This window comes from Pimephales promelas, chromosome 17 (genome assembly GCF_988280905.1).
Source record: "Pimephales promelas chromosome 17, fPimPro1.hap1.1, whole genome shotgun sequence".
NCBI lineage: Eukaryota > Metazoa > Chordata > Actinopteri > Cypriniformes > Leuciscidae > Pimephales > Pimephales promelas.
In genome coordinates, this window is record NC_142785.1 from 9,772,514 (window position 1) to 9,798,837 (window position 26,324).

Here is a 26,324-nt window from a genome sequence, read left to right on the forward strand (position 1 = left end):
TAAAAAAAAAACCTTGTCTGCACAATTTAATTGCACTTTACACAATTTAACTGCCTTCACCTTGGAGTTAATCCTAGTCCATACTTATGCAGCTAGCTCGCTAAAAGGCTTGATAGCTACTAGAAAGACCTGGAACTACAGGACTCTACGTTGAAAATACCCGTTTGTTGCCCGCCAGGCATCAATCTATAAGCACATAACACAAGACAATTATCTTTAAGATATGAACAAGACTTTATTGATTAACACATAAAACTAATATCTAACACAATCACACACACACACATTCACACGAGTTGCAGAAAGAATGAGAGTAGGAAAGAATGAGTTTTAAGAGTCAGATGGTAAAAGTTTTTATATACACTTATAAGACTTGACCTGAATGAACCATCAATCATTATGTTAACCCTTCTATTGTTTCTAAGGCGGGTTATTCAATTTTATCTCAATGCACCAGTTCAGTTAAGAGTCTGGAGTGCTACTTGCTTGTCCTTGCGTTGCTTTGGGGATTCCCTTTTGTCGGCATAAAAGGGTGTTTCCCCCGTTCGTCATTTGGCGGTCTCGCCTCGTGCCTGGACAGATGTCTCTGGACGGCCAATCATGCATGGTGTGTTGGCGGATAGACGAAAGTCTTTTGAAGTTCAAAGTGATTTGCAGTCGAAACGTGTTACCGAAACTTTGCAGCAAAAATTAACTTGGAACCGAGACTCTCACGAAAAAGAAAAGAAAACTAAGAATATAAAGAAAAGTAGTTAGATGGCTTTTTAATGGGAGCCGTTTAACCCATTGATGTTCTCCTGATCTTGTTTGAGTTCTTTTGGTCTGCTGGTCTACATTGTTACTGGTCTGTCTGGTTACTCGTCATGGCTTCTCCATGACTTCAGTATACTCCCAAGATAACTCCCGCATTATCTCAGATAACTCTCAGATAACTCTAAGGCAACTTTCAGATAACTTTCAAGCAACTCCCAAGCTTTGTTCGGGTCTAAGATTTTTAACTCCAAAGTTTGTTCAGCCTCCTGGATGAGTTTGACCAATTAGACGCTGTGAGGTATTTCCTTCAGCTCTCATCGTAAATCATGCGTTATCTGGGATCCCCTTACTCTACAGCTTTAGCAGACAGAGTACATAGGATACAGTTTAGACATGAAACTATTATAAGAACACAAAATATTTTACAAAGATTTTACTCAAGCCATTTTCTGAATTAAGAACATATGATAGGAAACACAATACACTTTCATTCACACATCTAATAGTTATAACAATTACATGATTTATATGTGATCTAAGCATGATAGACACATAGAGAGGTTGTAGATACAATATAGGATTATGTAGTTGATTGATGTGTGATTATAAGTCTGTCAAGAATTGTTTTGGGATGATTTTATGTATTTTTATATGTAAAGTCTCGGTTTCTGTGATTTTAAGAGATTTCAACCCTGGGGTCGTTCAGGGGTCCTTAAAGGGTTAGTTCACCCAAAAATGAAAATTAAGTCATTAATTACTCACCCCCATGCTGTACCAACCCCGTAAGACCTTCGTTCGTCTTCGGAACCCAAATGAAGATATGTTTTATTAAATCTGAGAGCTGGATCACTGCTGCATAGGCTGCCTAAGGGATCGAAACTTCTTTTTTTTCGCACAAAAAGTATTCTCGTCGCTTGATAAACTTATACTTGAGCCACTGTTGTCACATGGAATATTTAAACATTTTCTTCATTGACTTTCTAGGCCATCAATTTTCAATCCCTTAGGCAGCCTATGCAGCAGAGATCCACCACTCAAATTGAATCAAAAATATCTTCATTTGTGTTCCGAAGACGAACAAAGGTCTTATGGGGTTGGTACAGCATGGGGGTGAGTAATTAATGACTTAATTTTCATTTTTGGGTAAACAAACTCTTTAAGAAGGAGGTGGTCTGTTTTAAATCTGTTGTCTTGGGATCAAACAGTCTCTGCTGTTATCTTGGTGGGTCCTGAGCTGTGTCATCACTGACCCAATCAGTCTTTTTTTTTCAAACTATCTAACTTTGACCAGTTCTTTGTCTATTTAGGCTCATCTCTTGGCAGCCATAAAGTTCTTTCTGGGGGGTTTGTTGGCTAGCGTAGACTAGCTGGAGCCAGGATCTTTATGGTTCTGGAATGTTGATTTTAGGTCTGGAGTGTTGAATCCTGTTTGAATGACTCACACGGAAGATTCATTTGTGTTTGGTTCACCCTCAAACCCTACACATAGTACTTTTTTACAGTGTGAAATGGCTTCTGCATATGTTTTTAATAACATATAACTCTCACACAGTAGTGGCAATTTTGGGTCACAAAAAACTCTTTCCCAGATAAGGGGCACTTCAGGTGCTTTAACTGCATGCTTTATTCTCAGGTGCTGTGTGTGCCCGCTTGTCTGGTAGGGCTGCTGTAGCCAGGAGTGATTTTAACATGGATGAAAAGACTGGAGGGAGACATGCTAGAGCCGTCTGCTTTCAGCAGATGCACATGTCTGTAACCTGCAGAACAAATGTTAAGTGTGGGTAGTCAAAACAGGACAGTTTGGTTCAGTAAAAAATTAATAAAAGTCATACCTGTCCGCATGCTTGTGAATGGAAGCGTAAACTGGCCCAGGAAATCATTACTGGTGGCGTAGTCATGGTCCTCGGCCATAAAACGTACTAATACCAGCTCTGGCACATGAAGCTGGAACTTGAAGGTGCAGTCCCACCTGGGGTTAAAGCCTGAGTAGGGTAAAACATGTTTTAATCACATCTGATAAGCCAAAACATTATGACCAATATTTTTAAGCGAATTTTGCTGATCATCTCCTAACAATGCCACATATTAAGATAGATTAGATGGTAAGCAAACAATTAGTTCTCGTAATCAATTTGTTGGATGCTGGAGAAATGGACAAGAATATAGATTTAGGTGACTTTGACAAGAGGCTAATTGTTATGGCAATGTGACTGGGTCATATTATCGCTGAAACACCAAGGCTTGTGGGTTGTTCATGGTCACCAGTGATGAGAATTTACCAACGGTGGTCCGAGGAGGGACCAACCACAACATGGTGAGTAAGTGTTGTGCCCCCAAGGCTCAGCCATACATGCAACGACGGCTATCCTGTAAGAGCCAATAGAAAGTCCACAGTGGCATCATTACTGTGGCTCTTTACGTTTTTAATGATGGTTATGGGAGGAATGTGCCACAACACACAGTGCATGACACTGCTGCATAGACGCAGACCAATCAGAGTGGCTATCATGACCCCTGTCTACCGGTGAAAGTGATGACAATGGGCATGCCAGCGTTGGATTTCTGAGCAGTGTAAGAAAGTCGCCTGTTCCGATAAGTCGCATTTTCTTTTAATTGACGTGGACGATGATGCCGTTTACCTGGTGAAGTGATGGCACGAGGATGCATTGTGGGATGACGACGAGCCGGTGGAGGGAGTATGTACCTAAACCTTGTTACAGACCAGGTACACCCTTTCATGACAAGGGTGTACCCTAGTGGAAGTGACCTCTTTCAGCAGGATAATGCACCTTGCCACACTGCACACATTGTTCAGGAAAACCCCTCTTGTGGTCTTCGGTCACTTTTCAAATTAAACTTGGTGACTTTTATGGCACTTGACACACAAAAATTTAGGGAATGATTTGAAAAGGCTATAAGTGGTCATAAGCATAAATTGTCACACTCGTGGTCTTCACGGTCAAAAATTAGCACTATATGAAATGAATGGGAAATGGGCAAAACATTTTTGTGCATACAATCTACAAATCACCCATGATGCAGAAAAAAAATTGCACAGCAATGAAGAGGTGAAACTCTAAAACATCTAGAGTGCAAAACAGACACACCCACTCACACACCGATACACCTATGAACTGATGTGACTAATAGAAAAAAAATACACTCACCTAAAGGATTACAAGGAACACTAATACTGTGTTTGACCCCCTTTCGCCTTCAGAACTGCCTTAATTCTAATTCTGGTGTTCCTAATAATCCTTTAGGTGAGTGTATATATAAACCTTGACAAAAAGTAGTATTTGCGAATTTGTAATCCACAACTTAAAAGTCATTTTGTCTTAAAGGGGTCATATAATGCCATTTTTGTACAATTTAATATGAATGTTTAGGGTCTAAATGAAAACTTTGTAATATACTTTTATTAAAAATTCACCAAAAACACCATTTTACCTGGTCAAAATCAGCTCTGTTTTCAGCAAGCCATTTCAGTGCATATATGCCTTTAAATAATAAACCCCGCCCCTCTGTTCTGTGGGCGTAGACACAGCGCACATGAAGAGGGATATTTTGGAGAGAGAATGGTAGTGGACTCGAGAAGGTCGGGTGACTAGCTGGCTGGGTGTGTCACAGCTGCTGGACTGGAGTTGTTTGTAGGAAGTTGGGGATGGATGAGTCTGAGTGTGGGTTTGGAGAGGAAGGTAGGCCAAAACGCAAGAAAAAGAAATTCAGTAATAATCCAGATGATGAGGATATGGATGTATCTGTAAGAAAGGAATCATACAAGGTATTTATTTCCATAGTAAAGGAGGGAGCATCTTTCTCTGATTGGAGTCCCATCCAACTAACGAAATGTGTACATAAAGAGATCGGGGAAGTATTGAGTGCGAAAAAATTGAGGAATGGGTATCTGTTGGTAGAATGTATTGATGAGGAACAACAGAAGAAAGCAGTTAAGATAACAAAGATGAATGGACAGGTAGTGAAAGGAGTGATAGCTAGTGACAAGGAAATGATTAGAGGAGTTATAACTGGGATCCCAGTTAAAGATTCAATTGAAGAGCTGATTGGAAACATTAAAAATGTGAAAATAAAAGAAGCCAAGTATCTGAAAATGAAAAGAGATGGTGTGTTGAGTGATAGTTTGTCAATACTGCTAACGTTTGATGAAAACCGACTCCCTGAGAAAGTATTAATTGGATTCATGAGCTATAATGTCAGGGTATACATCCCTCCTCCACTGAGATGTTTCAAGTGCCAAAGGTATGGGCATGTGGCTGCTGTGTGCAAAGGGAAGATTAGGTGTAGTAAGTGCGGAGAAGAACATAAGTATGGTGAATGTGAAGAAGGGGTAACTCAAAAATTTTGCAATTGTGGTGGCGACCATAGTGCAGCATATGGAGGAGATTTACAAACGTATGAGAGAAGTTCAGAAGATGAAGGTAGAGCAAGGAATGTCCTATGCAGAAGCAGTGAGTCAAATCCCTAAACTAGTCCCTGAGGCAAAGAAAGATAAAAACAAAATGGAAGGAGAGTGTACAGTGTGTAAAAAAAATTCAAGAAGACACTCTGATTGTAAAGAAACTGGATTTTGTGCTTTTTATGGCAGATGTTATTAATGGAGCAGCACAAACAAAAAGTAGAACAGATAGGATCAGGATCATAGTGAAATCAGCCAAAAAGTTTTTGAATGTGCAAGGGCTGGAATGGGGGAATGTAGTAGATTATCTTAATGAATCAGAAGATAATACCGTCGAGGAGGCATCTCAAGGTCAGTCATGTTATGGATAATTTTAATGGTTTTAAATATCATCCAATGGAATGCAAGGAGTTTGATTTCTAATGGACAAGAATTTAAGAAATATGTTGAAGACCTTGAGGTAAAGCCAAATGTTATATGTATTCAAGAATCTTGGCTGATCTCAAAGTTAGATTTTGGTATAAAGGGACATCAGTAAGAAGAGACAGGGAACATTCATTCAAAGGGGGCTCCAGTTCAGGGAAATAAGGAAAGGAGATTATTTGGAGTATATTATTGTTGAAGTTTGGTCAAAAAAAAGGTATAATATTGATTGTTAATATGTATAATCCATGTAGACAGTTGGAAATGAGACAACTTGAAGAAATTTGGAAGGATCTGTCTGGAAAAATAATTTGGTGTGGGGATTTTAATGCGCATAGTACACTGTGGGGTGATAGGGATGATGGTAATGGGATTGTCATAGAAGAGTTTATGGAGGAAGAGGGCTTGGTTTGTTTAAATAATGGATCGAACACTAGGGTAGACATTTCTAGAAGAACGGAGTCAGCAATAGATTTAACTATAGTGTCCAGGAATGTAGCTGATAAGTGTGAGTGGAGATTTCTTGAGGATAATACAATTGGGAGTGACCACTACCCCATTAGAGTTCAGGTAGGGGTAGAGTTGCAAAAAGACGGTGAAATGAGAGGAGGAAGATGGATATTAGAAAGGGCAGATAGGGAGAAATTTAGAGAATTCAGTGATGAGAGGTTGTCTATTGTTGAAGGAAGTATGAGTACTGAAGAGCTATGTAGAGAAATTAGCTCAAGTATAGTGGGTGCAGCAGGGGTAGCTATTCCAAAGTCAGAACCCAGGTCTATAAATAAAATAGTACCTTGACTGTCAGGAAGCAGTGAAAGAAAGGAATAGAATGTTTATTCTAAAATATCTAAAATATATTGTGACTAAGAGTAAAGACAAAGCAGAAGTGATTGCAAAAACATTAGCTAGGGTCCACAGTTCTGATAACCTAAGTCTGGAGGAAAAGAAAGGAAGAGAAGATACAATTTTAAGATATTCTAAGACAGATAAGAGTGTTAATGAGGAAGCAGGCAGGATTAATGATTTTTCACTAGAACAGAACTAAATATTGCCCTAAAGAAGTTAAGAAAATCTGCTCCAGGAAGGGATTCAATTTGTTATGATATGTTGAATAACTTGAGTGATATAGGTAAAGAAAAGCTGTTGCTGCTATTTAACAAGATATGGATGGAGGGAATGATTCCTAAAGAATGGAAAGAATCCATAATTGTTCCAATTAGGAAGCCTGGTAAAGATCCTCATAATCCAAGTAGCCATAGGCCAATAGCCTTAACTTCTCAGGTGGGAAAGACTATGGAAAAAATGGTAAATGATAGGTTGAATTACTGGGTGGAATCTAAGGGGCTTCTGAATAGTTATCAGAGTGGTTTTAGAAGAGGTAGAGGTACAATGGACCCTGTGGTATGTTTGGAAGATGTTATAAGGAGAGCTCAAGTAAATAGAGAATCGGAGTTGGCAATATTTGATATCGAAAAAGCGTATGATATGATGTGGACAGATGGCCTATTAATCAGGATGCAGCAAATGGGGATTGGGGGCAGAATGCTCCAGTGGATTAAAGCCTTTTTGTCTGAAAGAAGTTTTAGGGTTAAAATAAATGGGGAATTAAGTGCTGAATATATAACTGAGAATGGTACTCCCCAGGGGAGTATTGTTAGCCCCATATTTTTTGATATAATGATATATCAGATATTTAAAAATGTGCAGGGGCATGATGGAGTAGCTTTGTTTGCTGATGATGGAGCCATGTGGAAGAAATGGAGGAATTTGGATTTCATAGTAAAGAAAATGCAGATTGCAGTAAATGAAGTCCAGAAATGGGCAGTACAGTGGGGATTTAGGATTTCAGTAGAGAAAACGTCTCGGTTACGGATGTAACTCTCGTTCCCTGAGTAGGGAACGGAGACGTTACGTCAGAAGTGACGGAGATTGGGGGTTTCGCTTAGAAAGCCAATCCTCTTCGAGTATTTAAAAACGAGCCAATGGCATGCAATGCCTTGGGGCTGCGGAAATTTGCATAGCGTACTCCGCCCTACTCCGTGAGTATAAAAGGAGGAAGTGAACGCAACCGCAGTATGTCTTCACTGAGGAGCCAAGACTGAACTCGGCGTCTACCCAGCGATACAGCAGAAGTGGCAGGGAGACGTAACGTCTCCGTTTCCTACTCAGGGAACGAGGGTTACATCCGTAACCGAGACGTTCCCTTTCGTAGTCACTCCGAGTTACGTCAGAAGTGACGGAGATTGGGGGTCTGTGCCATCACGCCATCTTCAAGCTGTCTTCCAGTGCCCTGTGAAAGTCTGGACCCCTGAGCCTTACCTTCTCTTTTTTTTTTTACAGGGATCCCACTTTGACACAGGATTACCAAGGTACACTGGGAAACATATCCCGGGAGGGACATGCTACCAGATGCCTACCGAAGGGAGGACTTACAAATACGCATATGGCCGCATAGGAACGCATATGGAATCACTGGAGCACAAACCGTAGGTGGCTACTAAAATTTAACTCCAGGGGTGGCAGATGGCTTGCCAAGACACATGCTCAGAGAGGCTTACAGTGGATAATACACATGAGACGGTTACCGTGGGGAACCGTGCACATGGAGGCACCTAGCCAGCATCCAGAGCAACAGCAGTGGTGCCCGCATCGTCGGTGCTGGAGGACTCAAGGCTTCAATGGAAGACTGAGGAGATATCGCACTTATCCAGTTCGAGGAGTGGAATGGCGAGCAAGCGAAGACACCTAAGCGGGTCCAGTACTGGCGGAAGCGAGTACGTGAGAGGACACCGGCTCAATTTGCAGATTATAGAATCTGGCGAAGGTGTTGGGTGTCGCCCAGCCTGCAGCTCTGCAGATGTCTGTTAGCGAGGCGCCGTGCGCTAGAGCCCAAGAGGAGGCCACACTCCGAGTGGAATGGGCCGTCACACCAAGGGGGCACGGACGGCCTTGCTGCTGGTAAGACAAAGCAATGGCGTCCACTATCCAGTGGGACAGCCGTTGCTTTGAGAGAGCCCTTCCCTTCTGGCTCCCCCCATGACAGACAAAGAGCTGGTCTGAGGTCCTGAAACACCGCGTTCTGTCGATGTAGGTGCGGAGCGCACGTACCGGACAGAGCAGTGCCAAGGCTGGGTCTGCCTCCTCCAGGGGCAGCGCTTGCAGGTTCACCACCTGGTCCCGGAAGGGAGTGGTGGGAACCTTGGGCACATATCCAGGCCGGGGTCTCAGGATCACGTGAGAGTAAGCCGGCCCGAACTCCAGGCACGCTTCGTCAACGGAGAATGCGTGCAGGTCCCCCACCCTCTTGATGGAGGTCAATGCAACCAGGAGTGCTGTCTTCATGGACAGAAACTTTAACTCTACTGATTGCAAAGGCTCAAAGCGATGCCTCTGCAGAGCACTTAGAACTACCGAGAGGTCCCAAGAGGGTACGAGGGGAGGACGAGGCGGATGTAGCCTCCTCGCTCTCCTCAGGAACCTGATGACCAGGTCGTGCTTCCCTAAGGACTTACCTTCCACTGCTTCATGAGAAGCGGCAATGGCCGTGACGTAAACCTTAAGGATGGAGGGCGACAGCCTGCGCTCCAACCCTTCTTGCAGGAAGGAAAGCACGACCCCGATCGAACATCTCCAGGGGTCTTCTCCGCGAGAAGAGCACCAGTTGACGAAGAGGTTCCACTTCAACGCATAAAGGTGTCTCGTGGACGACGCTCTAGCGGAAGTGATGGTCGCCGCCACCGCAGGTGGCAGCGAACTCAAACCTGCCTCGTCCCGTCCAGGAGCCACACGTGCAGCCTCCAGAGATCGGGACGAGGGTGCCACAGAGTGCCCCGTCTCTGAGTGAGTAGATCTTGTCTCAGAGGAATAGGCCAAGGAGGTGCTGTCGCGAGGAGCATGAGTTCGGAGAACCACCTCTTGGTGGGCCAATAGGGGGCTACCAGCAAGACCTGCTCCTCGTCCTCCTTGATCTTGCACAACACCCGTGCAAGAAGGCTCACTGGGGGAAACGCATACTTGCGTGGGCCCCGCGGCCAGCTGTGCGCCAGTGCATCTGAGCCGAGCGTACCCTCGGTCAGGGAATAAAACTGGGCGCAGTGGGACGAGTCCCGGGAGGCGAACAGATCTATCTGTGCCTCCCCGAACTGGTCCCAAATCAGCTGGACCGTCTGGGGATGGAATCGCCATTCGCCGGAGATAGCTCCCGTGACAGCTCGTCGGCTGCCAAGGTTCCGGTCTCCTGGAATGTATACTGCACGAAGGGACCTCAGGTGCTTCTGACTCCATAACAAGAGGTGGCGGGCGAGCTGCGACAACCGGCGTGAGCGTAGACCCCCCTAGTGGTTGATGTACGCTACTGCCGTGGTGTTCTCTGAACGGACAAGCACATGTTGACCCCTGAGCAACGCTCGAAAGCGGTGCAGGGCCAGACGTACTGCCAGCAGCTCGAGGCAATTGATGTGCATGAGGCGCTGGGGTCCTGTCCAGGAACCCGCGGCTGCATGCCCATTGCACATGGCACCCCAACCCGTGGTAGATGCATCCGTGGAGACAACGAGATGCCTGGAAACCTGCTGAATAGGGACACCGGTCTGTAAAAAGCTGAGGTTCGACCACGGGAAGAAGGTTCGGCGGCACGCTGGAGTCACTGGAACTCGGAGCGAGCCGCGATGCCATGCCCACCTCGGGACTCGATCGCGAAGCCACAGCTAAAGCGGTCTCATATGAAGCAAACCGAGCGGCGTTGCCGCGGCCGCGGATGCCATATGCCCCAGGAGCCTTTGAAATAGTTTCAGTGGAACCGCACTCTTGCCCTCGAACTGTCGAAGACAAGTCAGCAGTGAGTGCGCACACTCGTTCGTGAGCTGCGCGGACATGGCGACCGAGTCTATCACCATGCCGAGAAAAGAGATCCTCTGCACGGGGCAAAGTTTCCTCTTCTCCCGGTTGACCCGAAGGCCCAGACGGGCTAGGTGCTGGAGCACCAGGTCTCTGTGTTCGCAAACCTGTTCTCGAGAGTGAGCCAGTATCAGCCAGTCGTCGAGATAGTTCAGGATGCGAACCCCGTGTTCGCGAAGGGGAACAAGGGCTGCCTCGACGATCTTCGTGAAGACGCGAGGGGACAGAGCTAACCCGAATGGGAGAACCGTGTACTGATATGCCTGGCCCTCGAAAGCAAACCGAAGAAACGGTCTGTGTCGAGGCAAAATGGAGACATGAAAGTACGCGTCCTTCAGGTCGATCGCTGCAAACCAATCCTGAAGCCGAACGCATTTGAAAATGCGTTTGGCTGTGAGCATTTTGAACGGTAGTCGATGGAGAGAACGGTTCAAAATGCGCAGGTCCAGCACCGGTCTTCTTGGGGACAATGAAGTAGGGGCTGTAAAACCCGGACCTCATCTCGGCTGGAGGGACCGTCTCGATTGCACCCTTCAGCAGGGTCGCAATCTCCGCTCTCATGACCGGGGCATTGCCACCGACCATCGTGGAGCGAACTCCCCTGAAACGGGGAGGAGACCGTGCGAACTGAATCGCATAGCCGAATCTGATCGTTCTGACGACCCAGCGGGACAGCCCGGGAAGCAGCGAGGCGAGTCGACCGGCATGCGCGCAGGAGTTACCCCGCCCGGATGCACCGTCGAAGCCCGCTCCCCGACAGAAGAGACCAGGGAAGGCAGAGCGTTCCTCGGGGGTCTGTTCTGCCGGGGGTCTGGCGTCAGAGGGGGAGGGGAGTGGCGTAGTCGAGGGACGACACGCGCTCCCTTCCGCACCCTCAGAGACAGAGAGGAATGAGTGGGCTGACGCACTGGGACGTCGAGCACACTCATGCCCGTCTGTGTGCTCAGTGATGATGTCAAGTCTTTCTTTAACCAACTCAGGGTGCTGCCCACCCGTGGGTGAGCAGCGGGGAGCTGAGAACAAAAGATTCTCCCCCGGCCCTCCACCGGGGGAAGGAGGGGGCCTGCTACCGCCTCCTGGGAAAAACTCGACTTCATCACTGAGCAGCCCGTCTCAGGGACGTCGCTTTGCCTGGCGTTTAGCGGGGCGTGCGGCCTGAGGGGGCTGTGACGCCTGCCTGCGGCTCCTCCACGCCGCGGCCCGGATGAAGGCTGCTGCTGGGGCTGCGTGGGAGGGAGGGGAGCCGCAGGGGGACGTCCTCGGCGGCGAGCAGAGGGAGGCGTCTGTGCCGACGGCTGGGTGGAGGCAGCAGCTGGCCGTCGGGGCAGAATATATTTAATCGCCTCTGTCTGCTTCTGGGCAGTCGAGAACTGCTGGGCAAAGTCCTCGACTGCACCGCCGAAAAGGCCAACCTGGGAGAGTGGGGCGTCGAGCAGACGAGTCCGCTCGGCATCCCGAGTGTCTGCCAGGTTGAGCCAGAGATGACGCTCCTGGACCACACTGGTGGCCATCACCTGACCAACGGAGCGAGCGGCCACCTTCGTCGCCCGGAGAGCAAGGTCAGTGGCGGCTCGCAAATCTTTAAATGCCGTTTGGTCAGTCCCGCCCTCGTGCATATCTCTGAGCAGCTTAGCTTGGAAAACCTGCAAGGTGCTTATCGCATGCAAAGCGGAGGCCGCCTGTCCCGCCGCTCTATAGGAACGCGCCGCCATAGCAGACGAGAACCTACAGGCTTTGGATGGGTGCTTAGGAGGACCACGGGAGGAGGCTCTCTGTGGACACAGTTGCATCGCAACAGAGCGCTCCACCGGGGGCAACCCAGTGTACCCACGGGCGGCCCCACCATCGAGGGGAGGAAAGGCGGGGGAGACTAGATCGCGCTTTCGAGAGGACAGGGGAGCCTTCCAAGAGCGCGTCAGCTCCGCATGCAGCTCGGGGAAGAAAGGCACTGGAGTCGGCCGTGGCCTTGCGGCGGCAGCTTTGTCCAGAAACCAATCATCCATCCGCGAGAGATCGGGGCAGGGCGGAGGGTTCCACTCTAACCCGATACTCCCAGCGGCTCGAGACAGCATGGCCGTCAGCTCGGGATCAGACACGGGCAACGCTGGCACTCCCGAGGGAGGCAACGCAGCCGCATCCTCATCTCCCGAGGAATCAAGCCCGCCTTGTGATGCTGCGATCGACATCGCATCATCATCTGGAGCGCCGAACGAAACGGCCGGCACCTCCGAAGAGACAGCCGACTGAATCGAACTGGCGCTCGCTGGCTCCACCACTGAGGCGGGAGGTGTGGCCCGAGGAATCGTCGGGGCTTTATTCCACACCGTCACAGTCAGATCACCGGGTCCCCGAGTCGACGAGCTTCTCGTGGAAGAAGCTGATCGAGTAGCGGGGACCGGGACTCTCACTTTTGTCAGATCATTGAGTCTCGACCTCAGTGTAGAGATGGTCATGTTCCCACAGAAGGAACATGAGTCATCCACGAACGCTGCTGCTGCATGCTGAATGCCCAGACATACAAAGCAGCGATCGTGACCATCAGATGACGATATGAATCGACCGCACCCAGAAGAGCACGGGCGAGCCATCTTTAAAAAGACGTGCCACGTGCAGCTCTTTCAATGAGAGGAAATTCACTCTTTCAGCGCTGAGGCGACCAGGGAGAAGCGCAAAGTCTGGCAGACCACTGCTCAGATCGCAGGCGATGCAGAATCTCGCTGGGTACCGCCGTCACACCAACACTGAAGAGGACGCTCGTCTCGAAGAGTCTTGAAACAGTGAGAATGGCTTTCAGGAGTGAAGAGTTCTCTTGGTTCCGAAGCGAAAACATAGTGCGGTTGCGTTCACTTCCTCCTTTTATACTCACGGAGTAGGGTGGAGTACTCTATGCAAATTTCCGCAGCCCCAAGGCATTGCATGCCATTGGCTCGTTTTTAAATACTCGAAGAGGATTGGCTTTCTAAGCGAAACCCCCAATCTCCGTCACTTCTGACGTAACTCGAAGTGACTACGAAAGGGAACAAAAGTTATGTTCTTTTCTAGGGGGAACATAAGACCTGAATTTAAAATTCACCTGTCAGGAAGAGAGCTGGAAAGAGCAGAGGTTTTTAAGTATTTGGGTGTATGGTTTGATAGGACATTGACATGGGCATTTCATATATAGAAGATGGTGGAAAGGTGTAAGAAAATTCTAAATGTAATGAGATGCTTATGTGGGGTTGAGTGGGGTGCTTCTGGGTCCACATTGAGAGCAATTTACACTGGTCTAATGAGATCAGTGTTTGATTATGGATGTGTAGTGTATGGGTCAGCTTCCAAGTCATTATTATACAAACTTGATGTATTGCAAAACCAGGCCTTGAGAATATGTAGTGGAGCTGTCAAAACATCTCCAGTGGCAGCCATCCAAGTGGAGGTGGGGGAGATACCCTTGTATTTGAGAAGAGATCAGCTTGCCCTAGTGTACTGGGCTAATCTTATGGGACATGATCATATTGCATAGCCAGTATTGAGAAACTGTCAAGAGCGACTGAAAGAGGGATTTAAAAGCTTTGGATGGTCTATCAAACAAAAAGTTGAGAATATGGGGTTAAGTGAACTTAATATCTGTACTTCAGTACTATACTCTACAGTTCCCCCTTGGACATTTGACGAACTAAAAGTGGATCTAGGATTGCTTGAAGAAAAGCAGGAGAAGGAAGTGGACAAATGCAGAGTTCATAGATGTATAGTAGAATATTACAGACAGGACATAATCATATTTACAGATGCTTCGAAAAGAACTGATAAAAGGGTGGGAGTGGCGTATGTGGTGCCTGAATTGGGGCTGGCTGTAGGTAAAAGGCTAAATGATGATTTGGCTGTATTTACGGCAGAGCTTGTAGCTATATGGTTCGCCCTGTTATGGGTAGAAAGTAATAGGGGTAATAGAAAAATAGTTATAGCATCTGACTCTAGTTCTGCTCTTTTAAGTATCAAAAACTCACACTCAGGATCTAGGAAATACGTTCTTTTAGAAATTTTACAGCTAGCAAGTGGATTGCAAAAGGTGGGATTAAAATTTTCCTTTTTATGGGTTCCAGCCCACATAGGGGTGGAGGGGAATGAGTTGGCTGATATATATGCCAAGAAAGCAGCAGGGAAAGACAACATTGATATTGACATAAAATATAGTAAAGCAGAGTTTAAGAGTATTATTAAATCAAAAATTTATGAAAAATGGCAGTTCTGTTGGGATAATGAATCATATGGGAGACATCTTTTTAGGATACAGCCTAACGTCAAAAAGGTTGCAGGTTCAACTAGATCTAGACATGAGGAAGTGGTATTGTCCAGGTTGAGAATTGGGCATACCAGACTCAATAGTACATTATTTTTAATGAAAAAACATGTTGATGGTAACTGTGGGCATTGTATAAGACCTACCCCTGAAACAGTGGAGCATGTTTTGATTCATTGTACTAAATATTATCAAGATAGGCAGAGGCTTATTATCAAGTAGAAGCCAATGAAATTATATTTGAATACAGTAAGATTTTACAAAGAAATGCTGAGAAGATTTTTATTTTTTTGTTTTTGTTTTTAAAAAGTACAGGGCTTTTAAAAAGAATTTAATTATGTAGAAAATATATAGGCCTATCTCCTGCTATACACTCCAGTCCAGCGGTGGCGGTAATACAATTGATTGTTGTCAACCGCCATTTAAACTGAAGAAGAAGAAGAAGAAGAAGAAGAGAATGGTAGTGGGATGTGATGAATGTGGTGTATCTGAAAATGTTTGTCATGTATTATTTAGTTGTAGTAAATATAATATTTTTTCGGGATGTGTTATTCAGTCATTTGAAGAATGGAGAGGAAAGAATGAAGAGTGAGGATATTCTAGGAAAAGGTTTAATGGATAGACAGATTTATAGAGCATTATTTACATGCATATATGATTCAGGTTTGGGTTATAGATTATAATAAGTGTGTAATGTTGAACCTGCCATGGGGGATGAGTGTGGACGGAGGAGGAGCTGAACACGCAGCGCCGGATGAAGCCCAATGAAACCTCTATTGCAGGTATGATAATGAATGTTGATGTATGTGGGATGATATAGGTAGAAAGGTTTTTTTTTTTTGAATCCAGACTCATCACCCAAGGTTAATTTGCCATCTAGCAGCACAATAGGTGGCGATAATGCTCCTTAGGAGTTAATCGCCATTAAACAGGAAGAAGAAGAAGAAGAAGAAGAAGAATGGTAGTGGGATGCTGCGTCCCAATTCGCTTACTTATACTATGCCCTAAAAGTATGTACTCTTTTTGTGAGGAAAAAGTACATACTTTTGAGTATGTAGTAAAAGAGTAGGCAAGCTTTGGGACATACTATCACGTCATCTTTAACGGACAGCTCTGTCGCGTGCTGCGTGCATCCTGTCACCGTAAACTGCCCTGACAATCATCTTGTCACAGTTAAAATCCTCCATTCTATCTAATTTTATTTCCTACCGTTTCGGAGAGCACGTTCATCTGCCAGTTGTGGGTCATGCTCTCCTCGTGTTTGCAATTTGAATATAATGATGCATTTAAAACGTGCTAATGGCTAAACGTGTCTTTACAAAAGTTCACAATGCTGCTGCAAATGCAATATAATGTGGAGAACATTGAATAAATTCATTTTCGTCAGGTTAGATACTGATAATTAATCACTCAAAGCTCTTTATCTAAACCTCTCTACACAACCGCGGGGACTCACGCGTCCTCCGTATCGACTACGTGTCTGTAGTTTTTTAACACTTTTTACTCGTGTTTGTAGTTCTAACCGAATCCTCGTCCAACGCGCAATGGTTTGTGGATATCAGCCGTTAGAAGGTGCGTTCCATTCGACCGTAAGTGGACTGCGAAGTGGACTTCACAGGGTATTTCGCCATCTTAAGTGAGATTCCAATTCGAAGGGAACGAACATGTTCAGTTCGAAGGGCACTGCAAACGGCATAGGGAATAAGGGAACATCGATACATCACTTCACAGGAAGTCAGTGAAGTCCAATTCAACTGATATACCGTGTTCAGGGAGTAGGGAGCAGTGAACACTGCGCAGGGACCCTGTCGAATCACTGCTCCCTACTCCCTGAACACGGTATATCAGTTGAATTGGACTTCACTGACTTCCTGTGAAGTGATATATCGATGTTCCCTTCCCAGACAGCAAACTGACATTGAATCAACGTGGAAACGACGTCTCTCATGACACTGAAACAACGTTGATTTTGCTCATCGAATTAACGTTGAACCAACGTCAGACGCGGCATTCTTCAAAGCTAATGAAAATCGAAAATTGATTTGCTTTCATAACATTGAAACACTGCGTTGATTTCAAGTTGATTTTCCGTTAGTTTTGAAAGAATGACACGTCTAACGTTGGTTCAACGTTAATTCGATGAGCAAAACAATGTCAGATCAACGTTGTTTCGATGTCATATTTCCACGTTGATTCAATGTCAGTTTGCTATCTGGGTTATTCCCTATGCCGTTTGCAGTGCCCTTCGAACTGAACATGTTCGTTCCCTTCGAATTGGAATCTCACTTAAGATGGCGAAATACCCTGTGAAGTCCACTTCGCAGTCCACTTACGGTCGAATGGAACGCACCTCTAGTGTGCATCGATCTACACTTCAGATTCTGGCCGGAAAAAGTAGACCATCCGGGTATCTTTGAACAGAGCCGGCCCGAGCCTTTTGGGGGCCCTAAGCAGAATAACACTTAAAACTTACCATCACGACCTATTGGTTTTCATTAAACCGAGAAAAAAGGAATTTTCTTTTATTGACAATCACTGAGAAATCAAATGGTCTATTATTTAAAATGCAAAAAAAAAAAAAAAAAAAAATTATTATTTTCAAAGTGAAAAGGATTCATTTGCCTGGATCCACCCCGAAGAAAACGTTTAAATGTCACGTTTTTAATGAAGCAGCCTAATGAGTAAAATGTCTATTTTTCCGGCGTCCCCCAGCTCCTCGTTTAAGCAAAAGGTACGCTAAAACAACGTATTACATCGACGTTAAACCACGTTAACCGTGTTAACCATAACCTTTTAAATACTCGACCTAGTTCCATTGCTTAGCAACGGGAAGAAACTCCTGTAACTTCAGTACTAATCCGTATCACGACAAGACGTGAAATAATCACGTTGGTCCAATTTGGAAAACGTGTAGATGTCATTAGTTTAAACTCAGAACCATAAATGGGGCTATAGTACTGCCCTCTTGTGTCAAATTATATTTCTATATTTATTTTTCCAACAAATAAAACTGAACCCTCAATAGATGCAGTGGCTCAGTTGATAAAGCGTTGGGCTTTAATCAAGAAGATCTGAGTTCAATTCCCATACTTGCGTTAAATTGTTGTTATTATATCAAACAAAGTGGCCTAAACAATATTCAATCCGGTTTTTTACAGTCTGATCTAGACGCATGACTTAAACGCAGGCAGACACAGCAACAGTTGTAACTTGTAGGCAGGTATATTGATCATTGAATCAGAGTTTTGTTGTCTTGAATGATTCATTCAGTAATTTTCAGTCATTCATTGATTTATGTCACTTGTTTAAATAATCTAAAAAAAAATAAAAATAAAAAATAACCCCGATTAGCGGCTGCTTAGTTCGCTTATGCCTCGGGCCGGCTCTGACTATACATGTCATACAGGGAGTAAAGGTATCCGACGTTGGTTCGTTCGTTATCAAGGCTGTTTAACACATATTAGCAGCAGCCATATCACCCTGTAGCCCAAGACTGGTTGCCCATTAAAGCTAAGCAGGGCTGAGCCTGGTTAGTACCTGGATGGGAGACCTTCTGAGAAAGCCAGGTTGCTGCTGGAAGAGGTGTTAGTGTGACCAGCAGGGGATGCTCACCCTGTGGTCTGTGTGGGTCCTAACGCCCCAGCAAAGTGATGGGGACACTATGCTGTCAAAAAGAGCACCGTCCTTCGGATGAGACGTTAAACCGAGGTCCTGACTCTCTGTGGTCATAAAAAATCCCAGGATGTCTTTCGTAAGAGCAGGGGTGCAACCCCGGCATCCTGGCCAAATTTGCCCAGTAGCCTCTGTCCATCATGGCCTCCTAATCATCCCCATATACACCAATTGGCTTCATCACTGTCTCCTCTCCACCAGTAAGCTGGTGTGTGGTGAGCGTTCTGGCGCACTATGGCTGCCGTCGCATCATCCAGGTGGATGCTGCACATTGGTGGTGGTTGAGGAGATCCCCCCCTTCTATGTGAAGCGCTTTGAGTGTCCAGAAAAGCGCTATATAAATGTAACGAATTATTATTATTATTATTATTATATTAGGCTGTTCACACATATTTCTAAACAGGTCTCCCGTTCAAAATAGGTTCTAAACCCAGGGGCTTCTCCTGGTTAAAGGGTATAATATAATAAATAATTAGTAGTGTAATAGAAAATTTATTTTCTTTGTATATCTTGAAACATATATCTGCTTGAGTGGTTTGTGAAGTTGCAAGATGCATCATCATCTCCTTTGCAAATAGTTCAATAGTGTCTGCTTTGCAAAGAGGTCAATAGGACAGTACAAAAAGACAGAATGGTCTGTCTTTCTTAGCAATAGATAATTTTGAGTGCATCAAGAACAAGACATGTTTGGTTAGGTGTTGTTTCTTAAGTGACATATGTGCTGACTGTGGAGATGCATAGAACTCAGGGGCCTTAGTCCAAAGATAAGACGAGGAGGAGGTACACCTAGGAGGTTGATCTTTTGGGTATATAAACTCTGTAAAATGAGAAGACATTTGCCCTTCTCATATCAGACTCTGTCTGTGTGTGAACTGCCTTTCTTGCAAGAAATAAATACTAACACTTATAACTTTCGAGATCTTCATTTGTTCTTCAACTGTTGTTTAAGATGTTGATAAAAGAATTTCCACAACAGTAGCCTAAAAACTTCCTTCTAGTTATCATGGATACGCAACGCTCCACTCTGTAAAGCGACTGCTTGGGTGCAGTGACAAAATGTGAAACTTTTCACAATGCAGCAGCGCCTGGCTCCACCCAAATATGAGTGAAAACTGTGTTGGTTGACTTGACAATGAACAAACGAACATAGTTTTAGACAAATATATTTAGATAGCTAAGCTTTAGATAGCCGGTCCACTGATGTAGGATGTAAACAAGGGCAACCGGAACCGAAGTACCCAACATCCGCCCTCAAGGCGAAAGTTAGCATTTTTCTCGTGCACAGAGTCAATTATGTCACATAACGTTACATTTAGCTCAGGAAAGCCATTTAATGACCATATCATGTTAATTGAATAGAAAAAATAGCAAGAGAGGAGATTTTTGCTGATCACTATATCACATATTTATTATATTTTTTACTTATGTCATTAAATAATTGTTATACGTGAATGTCCGCGTCTTGTACTCGCCCAGGAAATCTGTGTAAACCGTACGGCACCAGACAGGGGCAGTCGACCTGGGGTATTCTCAATGTTTTCCCTTCAAAATTGAAATTTTACTGCCACCATTGAAACAATTTATAACGGAAACTGTTTACCCACTCGACATTATACAAGGGGTAACGTTGTAACGTTAGTGACAGTCGTAAATCGCGGGCTGTTTATTTCAGTGGACGCAAGTTGCAACTAAAACAATAGGAGGCAATGGCGCAACGCTACCCAGCAACAACTCAGTAATGGCCCCGCTTACTTCCGGTAGTTTCGCCGGATTCGTCTATAATGGAATACCACAGACAGACAGTCAGTATCCGTTATCCGCGCCCGCCCAACATGTAAGTTCAAATGGCAGTGTGTGATTGGACAATTGCCTGCAAGCTTGTTTTGAAAAGATTGGCTCTGACTGGTACAAATGAATGCAACTGGAAATACTAACTAACGGCCACAAAAAAAGAAACAACTCTGTTAATATAACCATGACATGCTTTATAAACAGGTTTTTTATTCATTTTGGCTAAACAAATGTAAGAGTCAAGCTTTAACAAATTTATTTTGTTTTTCTAGTATGTACACCTGATCTTTTATGTTGATGTGTGCAAGTACTGGTATTCACTTGTTTTGTGGAAAAGACTATTTGATTAATTAATGCAGAAGTATAGAAGTGCATTACTTGTTAGTCAAATTTTATTGCTTTTCATAATTATAACAAATTAATTTTAAAAAAAGTTAAACCTAAAACACATAATATAAAGTGTGAAATACATATGCATTGAGTTAAGTGTTGGTAGTGTTACAAAAAGTGTGGTAGTTTTTGGTATATTTCTTAAAAGCTTAACTAAGCACATATTTATAATTAAAGTGCTACTTCTAGTCTTTGTAGAAATATATTACAATTAATTTCGATACATGTTTAATTGCCTTCATGTTAGGAAGGGAATTAAAGGGACTTGAATTTTTAAACTTTATATATATATATATATATATATATATATATATATATATATATATGTCTCATTTGTTTTTCACAATATTTTTTTAAAGCAGGGCTGAAGCACATGCTAGTATAACATGCATATTAAAAATATATTGCTCTAGTCCCATACAAGGTAAAATATGTTATAAGGTTATAAATTGCTATACACAAAGTAAAAACAAAAAAAATACTTTAATTTAGTAACAAGTATGCATTCTGTAAATACACTAAAACTTCACTAAAACTATGTTTGTTTTTAGCATATTTCTAAAAGTGTAATTAATTGTATATATTTATTAGCATTGTGTTTCTAGTAAAACATTTTTAAATATAATTATAATGTTTGTATTAAGCATATTTCTTAAAAATGTAATTAAATACCAATGTACTTCTAGTACACTTTTTAGAAACATATTTAAAGCATGATTGTCATTAGCATATTTATTAAAAATATAATTAAGCATACATTTATTACCAATGTACTAATAATATACTTTTTTAGAAATACATTAAAAGTATGCTTTTCTATAGCGTATTTCTTAAAAGTGTATTTAAACATATATTTATTACCTATGTAGTTCTAATATACTTTTTAGAAATACATTTAAAGTATAATTATCATTAGCATATTTATTAAAAATATAATAAAGCATACATTTATTACCAATATATTACTAATATACTTTTTATAAATACATTAAAAGTATGCTTCTCTATAGTATATTTCTTAAAAGTGTAATTAAATATATATTTATTATCAATGTACTTCTAGTATACTTTTTAGAAATATACTAAAATGCAATAAAATAAATTTTTAGTACACTTTAAATAAGCATGATGTAAATACAAATGTATTATAAACACACTATTTGTATTTCAAATATATTTTAATACATTTAATACAACGTCTTTTTCACCTGGGTATTAAGGCAGTCAAATGAGTAATCGTGATTAATCGCATCCAAAATAATTTTTTTTGTTTACAGAATAAATGTGGGTGCACTGTGTATAACTATTTTATATATTTAAATACACACACATGCTTGTATATATTTAAGAATTTTTTTCATGTATATACTTGTATATATATTTATATATAATTTATATTATATATAAATATTAATATATAAATAATATGCATGTGTGTGTATTTATATATATATACAAAATAATTATACACAGTGCACCCACATATATTTTGTAAACACAAACTTTTATTTTGGATGTGATTAATCATTAATCATTTGACAGCCCTCATATATATATATATATATATATATATATAGCTAGCCTATATATATATATATATATATATATATATATATATATATATATATTCACATACATTATAAACTTATATAATTAAATGTTAGGCTGCACTGATTAGGTCAGCCCAAACTGGGAACACTTATTCCCTTAAATCCTGATGTACTCGTTACATCATAAGAAGAATGGCATTTACGCTAATTTGAGTGTCTTCATTTATCCCGAGGTTTTCCTGCAGCCTGCCGGATCCAGGCCGTATCCAGATCTGACGAGAAGCTTAGCCTGGACCCGATGACAATACAGTGCTGAAATGCCAACTAGCCTCTCCCTATGGAGGATCCCTTTCCCACTCTACAGATAAAGCGTTGTGAGTTTCGTTTCGCATATACCCTGAAGTGATCAAATAAAAAAAAATCTGTATCAAATTTATAGACAAGAGAAGTAATTTGTTCAGGCATGGTTTTGTATAGAAAGAAGTTGTAAAGAAAGACTACGCGCCTGTGCACATATATATTCAAATGTGCATACCTATAAACTGAACACATAATACGAATGTGCGCGCCGTCAGCATTTCCACAGGTTTCGCTTTTAACCCTCTGGGGTTTTGCTCGATTTGTTTCACATAGGAGCAAAATAGACTTAAAATACTCTGTCATTTTTGGTCAAGCAGACTTAAGAAATATGAAAAAAAAATAAATAAATAAATAAACTGTTAAATGTCTTCTTTTTTATGTGTCCACTTACAATCGAAATAAAACATTGTGCTTTTTTAAAATAAAGAAAATAAACAGGGTGTGCTAACTGTGCTTTCTGGCTCTACATTAACTTTTTTTGTCATTCATTTCGAGGAGCAACGGATCAAGCTGATGAAGTACGTTTTTTTTTTTTATTATAAAGTGCTTTTCTGTAATCATGATATAAAATTGCCTATGTAAACCGCAAAAATACTGTTTAAATATGAATCGCGTTTCATTGTGTGAATGAATGAACAGCTTTTAACAAACTATATTGCTATAGGCCTACTGAGATGAGGAAAACTCTACTGGAATATGTTGAAATAAAATGTATTTGTATAAGCAACGTATTAAAATGCAAATGAACATTTATATGCCATAATATCATAAAAACAACACAATCTCATGAAAGTGTGTATCTATGGCACAAATTTAATTTTCTCATACCAACCAATGCCAAAAATAGTTTTTGCTTGCAAATGATATGTTGTAAACCCCCTTGATTAGAGGGGTGTGGAGTGCGTGTGTATTACATGCCAAAAAGTGCGTAAACTGCGTATCATATGAACGCAAAATCTAATACGTATGATAAAATGTATACTTTAGTTTTTTTACAAAGAAAGATGTTGAAATATTGAAATATTATTACAATTTTAATTGTTCTTATCATTGTAACGTTTTTGATAAATAATATACTTACAAGGTAGATGTAAACAAAATCTTAAAAGCTCAATATAAGCCTTATCTTTAAATTATTTTTGTGTTTTATTAGCGACAAATTTGGGGAGAGGATACATATCCAAAACTTTCAGAAAATACAGTATGTGAATAAACTGCAAAATAACTAGAAATGTTTACCTTGGATATTATTCAATTTGAAAGCAAAAGTACAAGTGGATACAGATACAGATTTTTTTCAAGATGTTTCCAACTGTGAACCAATTTTGTAGTGTGTGTGTGTAGATAGATAGATAGATAGATAGATAGATAGATAGATAGATAGATAGATAGATAGATAGATAGATAGATAGATAGATAGATAGATAGATAGATAGATAGATAGATAGATAGATAGATAGATAGATACTCTCATCTAAAGGATTATTAGGAACACCTGTTCAATTTATCATGAATGGAATTATCTAATCAACCAATCACATGGCAGTTGCTTCAATGCATTTAGGGGTGTGTTCCTGGTCAAGACAATCTCCTGTTTTGAGTTTAAGCAATTTAAGCAATTTTGAGTGTGGCATGGTTGTTGGTGCCAGACGGGCCGGTCTGAGTATTTCACAATCTGCTCAGTTACTGGAATTTTCACGCACAAATGCACAACCATTTCTATGGTTTACAAAGAATGGTTTGAAAAGGGAAAAACATCCAGTATGCGGCAGTCCTGTGGGCGAAAATGCCTGAGTATTTTTTCTGACCATGTCCATCCCTTTATGGCCACCATGTACCCATTCTCTGATGGCTACATCCAGCAGGATAATGCATCATTTCACAAAGCTTGAATCATTTCAAATTGGTTTCTTGAACACCACAGTCACCAGATCTCAACCCAATAGAGCATCTTTGGCATGTGGTGGAACGGGAGCTTCGTCAACTGCAAGACACTATCAATATGGACCATCATTTCTAAAGAATGCTTCCAGCACCTTGTTGAATCAACATATAATTAAGGAAGGTAAAAGGGGGTCAAACACAGTATTAGTATGGTGGCGTTGGTGTTCCTAATAATCCTTTAGGTGAGTGTATATATACATATATATTATTTCTCTACTATTTTTATATTTTATATATTTTAATATATATTTATAATTTTTTTTATCTGTATATTCCAAGTATATTTGTACTGTATATTATATTTTGTCTGTACATTACTTATTTACATTTTTTCAGGGCTTGCACATTGGAAACTATTTCCGGGTTTGAGTTCTAATGCCGCCAGGCACTGTTGTCATGTGTCACTCAAAAAAACCCCAAAAAACTCTGCACTCAATTGGATAGACCAACAACCAATCAGAGCAACGCAGTAAGTGACATATGTCGAGCAACGCATAGTTGTCAACAGAGCTCAACTGCACACACTCTGAAACAAGTAGTGAAACAATGAGTGTTGCTTGTTTTACTTGGTCCTCCATGAGTGTGACCAAATGAGAAACCACAACGACCACAGGATTTGTATTGTGTGTGTCCCATTTTCTTAGTGACCATCGGAGCCAGCTGATAAATTAAACTTTTGCCGAATCCCGTAGGAAGGACGGCAAACACATCTTTACGGTCAACAAATGTCTTGATTTAAGTTCTCTGTTCGTCTTTTAAAATTAATGCGCTGTCGATTTCTTTTACAACAGATGCGATAGCGGAATTTATACATCTCAATTCTCCATCTGCAGTCAACTTTGAGGGAAACCAGTTCAACCCAAGCGCTCTTTGATAACGTGATGATTATGTAACTACAGATCATCTGTCCATCGTTGTATAAAGCCCGCCCTGGCAATTTGATTGGCCCGACGATTTCTGAACCGATCATTATTACTCGTCAATGGATCGAGTCCAGACCGAACTTCCCGACCAAAAAATGTTGTGGGCGGGGTTCGGGATGGCATTCAGGCTAACTTTATTCTAGAGCTGCTGTAAAGTAAAAACAATCTCTGTTACTTTAATTTCCTATAATCACTAAAGCTTCTTTAATACAATCTATATTGTTAATAGCACTATTTAAATGAAGGTGACTTTTGTGCGCACGCAACGGTTATAAATGAGTAAAGCTGTAAAGCTGCTTTGTAAACGATCTATATTGTTCAAAGCACTATACAAATGAAGGTGACTTTTGTGCGTACGCAACAGTTATAAATGAGGCCCCAGGTGGGACTAATCTACCTTAAAATAAATTGTTTCAAACTAAGTCTTCTATATTAATCTGCAATACTGCATTAATTGAAAAATAATTGTAAATTAGAAAAATTAACCATAATTATTGCGTAAACATTCATTTGTACCATAAAATTCTCTTTAAAAGAGAAAATATTATTGAACATAAATATATTACATTGATATTACTGGGGGGGGTTGTCAAGGTGTTGACCAGGGGATGTATTAAGGCTACTACCCCTGTTTCCCCCTCACACACACATAAGTGTGTAATTTACTCGAATGCCTTTCCTTTCATATATTTTAAATGACTTGCAGATTTATAACTGTATAACCTCATTATGACTGTAACAAAAGATGTGTGCCACACAGTGTGCGGCTGATGCTCCTTTGGTTATGAACAGCTCGTGCAAACGTGCGTGTGTTTGTGTGTGTGTGTGTGTGTGTGTTCCTCCATTCCTCCACAGCTCTGGTTGCAGTTTCGCTTGTCGCCAGAGTTCTGTAAAAGTTCTGCAAAACTCAGATACTTGCGTTTTGC

General features: G+C 42.0%; 1 protein-coding gene across 4 annotated transcripts in view; it reads right to left on the minus strand.

Annotated features, from left to right (window-relative positions):
- Nucleotides 1-215: 215 nt before the first annotated feature.
- The window catches only part of plcd3b (phospholipase C, delta 3b), a 141,124-nt gene continuing 115,015 nt past the window's right edge, over nucleotides 216-26,324 (minus strand). For all 4 annotated transcript variants that reach the window (XM_039691160.2, XM_089121884.1, XM_039691159.2 and 1 more), the window contains 2 exons: nucleotides 2,586-2,735; nucleotides 216-2,510 (listed from right to left, as the gene is read on the minus strand). In XM_039691160.2, the coding sequence (XP_039547094.2) occupies nucleotides 2,383-2,510; nucleotides 2,586-2,735 (278 nt within the window). In that variant the 3' untranslated portion in view covers nucleotides 216-2,382. The remainder of the gene's footprint in view (nucleotides 2,511-2,585; nucleotides 2,736-26,324) is intronic.